The 6,890-nt window shown below is 39.0% G+C and overlaps 1 protein-coding gene across 1 annotated transcript; it reads left to right on the plus strand.

Annotated features, from left to right (window-relative positions):
* Positions 1–1,365: 1,365 nt before the first annotated feature.
* On the plus strand, positions 1,366–4,947 carry Smp_150450 (hypothetical protein; the record flags this gene model as incomplete). The annotated part of the gene is made up of 2 exons (XM_018793907.1): positions 1,366–1,385; positions 4,665–4,947. The coding sequence occupies 2 exons, from the start codon at positions 1,366–1,368 to the stop codon at positions 4,945–4,947; spliced, it is 303 nt and encodes a 100-aa protein (XP_018648373.1).
* Between the last annotated feature and the right edge of the window lie 1,943 nt (positions 4,948–6,890).

A 6,890-nucleotide genomic window follows, 5' to 3' on the forward strand; every position in this document is an offset into this window, starting at 1 on the left:
GCTCTGGTGGATGTAAGTAATGGCGGTGTGGATATGTTGCCTGGAGAACGACTTCTCGACCTCGAGTATGCGGATGATATTGTCTTACTGTGCGATAATGCCCAAGGCATGCAATCCGCACTTAATCAGTTGGCAATCAGTGTCCGCAGGTACGGCATGTGCTTTGCACCCTCCAAGTGCAAAGTACTCCTACAAGACTTTCAGGATTCTCATCCTGCACTCACCCTGGATGGTGAGCAGATTGAAGTAGTTGAGAAGTTCATGTATCTAGGTAGCTACATAAGTGCTGGTGGTGGCGTGAGTGATGAGATTGATGCACGTATAAGGAAAGCCATAGCGGCTTTTGCCAATCTGGGCCATCTTTGGCGCCTTCGTGATGTTAGTCTGGCTGTAAAAGGTCGGATCTACAACGCGTCGGTGAGAGCAGTTTTGCTTGTGAAACCTGGCCTCTCCGAGTTGAGGATGTTAGACGTCTCTCTGTGTTCGATCATCGTTGTCTCCGAAGGATTGCTGACATACAGTGGCAACACCATGTTAGTAATGCAGAGGTTCGGCATCGTGTGTTCGGGCGCAGAGACGATAATTCGATTGGTGTCACCATCTTGAAACACCGACTTCGGTGGCTTGGACATGTTTTACGAATGTCGTCCCAGAGACTTCCACGTCGTGCATTATTTGCCGACCCTGGGACTGGTTGGAAAAAGCGGAGAGGAGGTCAGTGTATGACATGGTGTCGTGGCATGAAAGAGAGCTGCAAAGGGCTAGCTTCCGTTGGTCCTTCACGACTCCCTGGTTGGGGTCCGAGAGATGGTGCAACACAGTGGCTAGAGACGTTATCAGATATGGCTCAGAATAGAAGCCAGTGGCGAACCTGCTGCAACCTTCTTTTACTTTCTACATAAAGAATGGTTCTAACTTTCCTAACTGAAAGAGTCTTCTGGTTGTACATTTCAGTCCGCCTTATCTTTTCATCCCTTCTCTTCCTACTTTCATTATTTTGTGTGGCGCATATGTACCTGGTGCCCTTTTGTACCAATATATATGTGTTTAAATAAATAAATAAATAATAAGTGTTACTCAGTCTTAAGAGGCTAATGGATCTTTATTTAAGTCGCCTTACATCACGAACTACTCATTGTTGATTTACTCCCCAACTAGAATAGACAAGACTATTAACCAACTGTTAGTATTAGGAACTGTTGATATACTTCGTTTCAAAAATTTCCTGGGGTCCACTGTGAATTGGTTTCGACATTACTTTGGTGGTCTGTACATGACTGCATTTCTGAGTAAATGCACCATCTTAAGAGTTGGTGTAAAAGTCATGGTCATTATGGGCTTACCATTGTTTTCGTTGAGCCCTTGATGTATGATATATATGGTAGGTAAATATTTTGTCACTCCACCTGAGGCTATAATACCTTTAGGTAGTCAAGTGGATCTCACTTGTACGCAGGCAGTTTTCTGCGCTTCTACTTTACTGTATGTGACTCATATGCGTATTCACACATGTGACCCGGAACTGTAATCAATCACAGCAGGCCAGGTATTCTTCAGCTTTATACCCGTATGACCGGTCTCCTGATTAAAGTTCTGACTGTGTGGTTTTCACAAAAAACAGTGAATAGTTCGATTATGGAAAATGTTATAAAACATTCAGAATACCCTCCTGAGCTGGTAAATAATGATTTAAAAGGTGGCTCGACAACACAACTTGCGCTTTAGGGTGACCCGAGGTCGCTTAACTCCTTGTTAAATGAGTCTTCAGGATTCTTATAGCTGTTCACTCTTGTCACTTGTATACATTATGAAAGACGAGAAATTTTTATTGTTCGTTTGCTTGTGAGCTTTATTAAAAGTTTGCTCCGCCAGTCTGAAACACCATTCTTGATCGCACCACAGGTTATCTTTTCGTCTTAGCAAGTTTTACCGTCGTTGTTACAGTACAGTCTGGTCAAATGTACACTTATTGATCGAGGGTTAGTATATTATACTCAAAGTTAAATACACACACTACAAAACTAACAGAAAACCAAAAAGCCATATCGTGTACTGGGTATGGACATGATAAGATAAATCCTAAATATTGAACTTTTTGGTTTCTGAAAAATAAATGAACAAAAACAAAGTTTTGGCGAGGGTCACGAGGGGAAGTTCAAAACTATGGAAAAAATAATTCACGCACGATGCATAGGCTATATGTCAGCGTAGTCAGGATACCGCTTCAATAAATGTTGTGGTTTCTCCGTATTTTTTGAAGCAAATAATTTTTACATTACAAATCAACCGTTGAAAACAGATTGAATATATCTAACATGTTAGATGAACAAATCTGAATTTCTTAGAATGACGTTCTGAGAAAATATATGTAACGATGTGTACAGGAATATATGGAGAGTGTTGATATATCATGATTACAATGGTTTCTTATTTTTTCAGAAATCATGGTCAAGTCACTTCCTAATAAACAGTAGTATTATGTGGAGAGCTGGCCGTTGTAACGTAAGCTTATAATCTCTGGAATGGCTCAGAAGTGTAGGCCTGAAGATTGTTTGTGGGGCCGGTGAAATGTCACTGAGCCCTAATCAAATCATCCGGCAGTCGAGCCACTGAATGTCGAACAGTTCACTGGTCTTCGTCAAGTTCAAGGAAGACCAATGCGCATCAATTAATCTCACACCATTGACTGGCTCATGCGGTGATGGTCACAATCTCATGTACCTACTCTTACTAATATATTTCTACAATAAGGTCCTTTGTGTTAAAGGGCCTTCCAAGTAGCCATATTGCCTTGATACGTCGAACGGTTAATCTACGTTAGATGTGGACCGCGCGGTGTGACTTTGAATTGAGCTAGTCCGTCATGCCATTCCCATCTTTCTCCTGTTGGCCCCAATCACTCGATGCACCATCCACGTTGGCGACCTACAAGTTTCCTAATTCGGAACTCAATAGGTCCGTATTAATAACGGTCTATATTTAACCAAACAGTGTAACACCAGTAGCAGAATAGAAAATGTCCATATTCAGTTCAGTTCGTAATTCTACTGTGCTCAAGTATTCTTTCGATGTATATTATGGCCTTAAAGTTATGCAGTCTTGAAGCGTATATGTGGTCGATCCCATGTCACACATGCACATTTTACACGTGGCGATAACGACGTACATACAATACTAACAAGAAATTCAGTAAATATTTTAGGAACTATCAGTATGGATAGGGCATGCTTAATGAAATCACAATAATAAGCTGTTCGTGGATAATAATAATATTAAAATGCTGAAAACAAAATGGAATACCATGTTTCTGAAATAACAAAAATCAGTTATTCCTCCTGCGCCATAAGGCCCTACCTTATATCCCCTACTATTTCTTCCGTAAGTCAATTGATTACGGAGACTGTTTAGGTCATTGGCACTCTTGATTTCGGGTGATATCAGTCTGAATAAACGGACTAATTATAATTATTTCCAAGTTGATGTTAACAAATAAGTTATATAGTTCGCAAGTCGATATTCCAGTATTAAGTCTGGAAACTATGTGCAAATCTGCATCGTATATTACACTCATCACCAGTATGTCATCAATGGAACACCACTTCCACAATTCCAGGGATAGGAAAACTTTCCATAGAATTTGATTAAGATAAGTTTTGAATCTTTCAATTCACAAATGTGAAACTTAAAGTAGGATATTACATGCAAACAATAAGTCTTACTGTGCATCCCGACACATGTGGGGTTTAAAGATATCACTGTTATACAGAGTTTGATACCACTGTTGTCTGTAATGCTTTTTCTACCAGGGATTCCAAAGTCAGTGAAACCAGAAGTGAGGAATAAAGGATTTCTAAATTGTTTGGAAAAATGTCGACACTGAGAGTTTTATAATCTGATGAGTAGCACGGCGTACTCAATGGAGATCTGATGTGGATTCCTGACCAAGAATATTCGGCAAGAGTGAACCCAATAAAACTAAAGAGATTAAAAGCAATACCTAATAAATTCAAAACCTTATATTTTGAGGATTTATTCGCCGTTATAAACGTCTAAATTTGTGATAACTAAGTGAGTGACAGGTCTTCTCAAACTATTTACAACGAGCTATTGGAACGCTTTAACTTCACTCTTATATATATAACCGTAGACCTTTCAATGGCTCTCAGTAGCTTGAATACTGATTCGAGTGTTAAGATTTGTTATCTTTTTACTCATTGTAGCACTAAACACCTACAAGTAAATCTCAGAAAGTTGTTAATAAGATCTAATAAACTCAAGGTGAGATCCCAACTTTCTTATCCAGTGGTCAGGGACTGAAACACATTAGCCTAATTACTGATATCGCCCTTTCTATGAAGCATATTTAAAAGGAAACGTACTGTCACTTGAAGATTAGCACCAAGGTCTAATGCCGGTCGCACTCCCTACATTCCTTATTACTGAGAGCTGAAGACAGTAAACACAACGATTATTGATTTATAGAACTCTAACCACAAGCTTTAAACTCCAGTAGGTACAGAATAAGTCCCTCCTCGCATTTTCAAATTTGAATTACTTGATTATCCGTACATTTGTTTTGTTACACACAATGTACATGTTTGAGTAGTACGCTACCATGTGGGTTGTTTCCATACTTCCAATGACTTGTTTCTAAAAAAATACAGGAACACTACCGGTGATGCTCATAATCACAGTCCTATCAAAGACATATACCTTGGAACAGAATGTGGCAAGATAACCGAAGTTAATGAGTTGATTATTGGAAGGCGAATAGTTCATGAAAAAAACTTCGGGACTATTTGTTATGTCGGTGGGTTGCCAAAAACGAATGGTCCTTGGCTTGGAGTTGATTGGGATGACTGGTCGCGCGGCAGACATGATGGAACCTACGATGGCGTCCGGTACTTTCAGGCTAAAGGTCCCACTTCCGGCTCATTTGTGAGGTGAGTAGTAGTGTTTATTGGTGAAAAGAAAGCTATGGCCCTAAGCAACAATCAGCAAAGCAGAAAACAGTTTATCTTCATGGCAATATGTCATTAAGATGCTAAAATTATGACGAAGTCCAGACATAACTTATAAGAATGTTACAAGTTGGTAGTCCGTATGGAATTAGAAGTTTACTGTAGGTACTAGGATTGTTACACTATACCACCCGACATCGTAGTGATCCGTAGACTAGTTCTAGTCTTTTTTGGTTCGGTTTATTGTTTGTTATGCTTGCGTACACGAAACATATGCACTTCCAAGGTGTCTATTTATGTAAGTGCACAGAATATTGGAGTTTTTTTAAAATACCTAGCTCTTGTTTCATTGACCCATAGTCTCTACCTGTGTAGTCTTATTCAATGTAACATTCCAATCGTAATTTCAGTCAAATAAACCTTGTGTTTGATGTGTAGCTTCAGTAAATGTATTGAAGGTCATATCAAAATCCCGGCGATATTTGTGCAGGCCGACTTAATCAACAGAATTTATAGTAGGATTAAACTATACTGCCGAGCCAATCAGAAGCTTTCGCGGGTTTTCAAGGTCACGGCGCTAAGTTCGGCACCTGATGCTTACGTACGGTCGGTTTACAGCGGATTTTAGGGAAGACGTGATAATTTAGCGTCTACAATAGAAGTGATCATAAGATTTTGGCGCGAAATTCAATTATCCATTTGGATAAATAGAGTTTTGGCATTATAGCTGATGTCAGTTCGTGATGAAAACCCTAAGTATAATTCCTAGCCTTAATCATGAACTGTAAATCATAATTTGAATTCTTCACACAGGTTTATAACCCTCATTTGGTCCTAGTTATTATGTTGACACTCTCAATGTCACTCTAGCGTCGTTCAAAGATTGTCCATAACTTATAGTCTCACCCTACACCTAAACCTTAACTCTATCCCTAACCCGTAAACCATACCAATATACTAACATTATTAAAGCTATGTGGTCGGGGCTAAAAGAATTTTTGAGACCTTATCATGGTTTCAGAGGTCGACTTCTATGGAGCCATATGGATGTGTTCCTGTACCGTATGCACTATGATTTCAGAACTTCTGAACCTATATCTGACCTTGAGAAGTTTTTGACCCATGTGAAAGAAGTGTTTCCACTTTAATTCCTTGGTTTTGTATAATATATTTTTACCGTATACTAACTGTCTTCTGATTGGCCAATATTTCTCAAGGTCATTTAAGATTCGTTCAAAGGTCGGCAGTATAGTTTAATGTTACCGAATTTATAGTTACAGTTGCTACGGACGAAATAAGAGAATGTTTGTCTAGCATTGTAATGTTAGCTCCCAAATTACCCAGTTTTCTTCAATGTCTGCGTTTTTGCAAACGCACAGTAGTTCTCCATGTAAAGACATCTAACTTTCTCTGGAACCGTAGGAGCCTGTAAGTAATAATTACAGCCGGTTAATTCGGCATACAGATATGTAGGTCCAACCAAGGAAAATACTCTGGTAGAACTATTAGTTAGGAACTGGAGTAGATTTCTCTATGGCTTTTGAACTGACAAATCTCAACGAAATCATTTCAGCAGACCAAATAGGTTAAGCAGTTTAAATAACTTATAAGAACGAGCAACAAACCTATACAACGGTCATACCCAGTGGTGTATTAAAAAAAACAAAATATGTAAGAGCAGAAACTATATGTGGTAATAAACATTTATGAAGATTGAGTCTAAATCGTCTACAGTTAGTGGAAACTTGTCAGAAGATGAATTTAACTGTGTCATCCCAAACTAGACTGTTGAAATAATGCAAATACTGAACAGGTTGTCTCCAACTCTACTATAGATACTCGTTACTCGCGAACAGCCCGAATAAAAAATTGAAATTAGATCTCTGCTTCTACAGAGTCAAATGCTGCTTTTAAGTCAAGCTGCATTTG

Source organism: Schistosoma mansoni, chromosome 1, assembly GCF_000237925.1.
Source record: "Schistosoma mansoni strain Puerto Rico chromosome 1, complete genome".
In the NCBI taxonomy this organism is placed as follows: domain Eukaryota; kingdom Metazoa; phylum Platyhelminthes; class Trematoda; order Strigeidida; family Schistosomatidae; genus Schistosoma; species Schistosoma mansoni.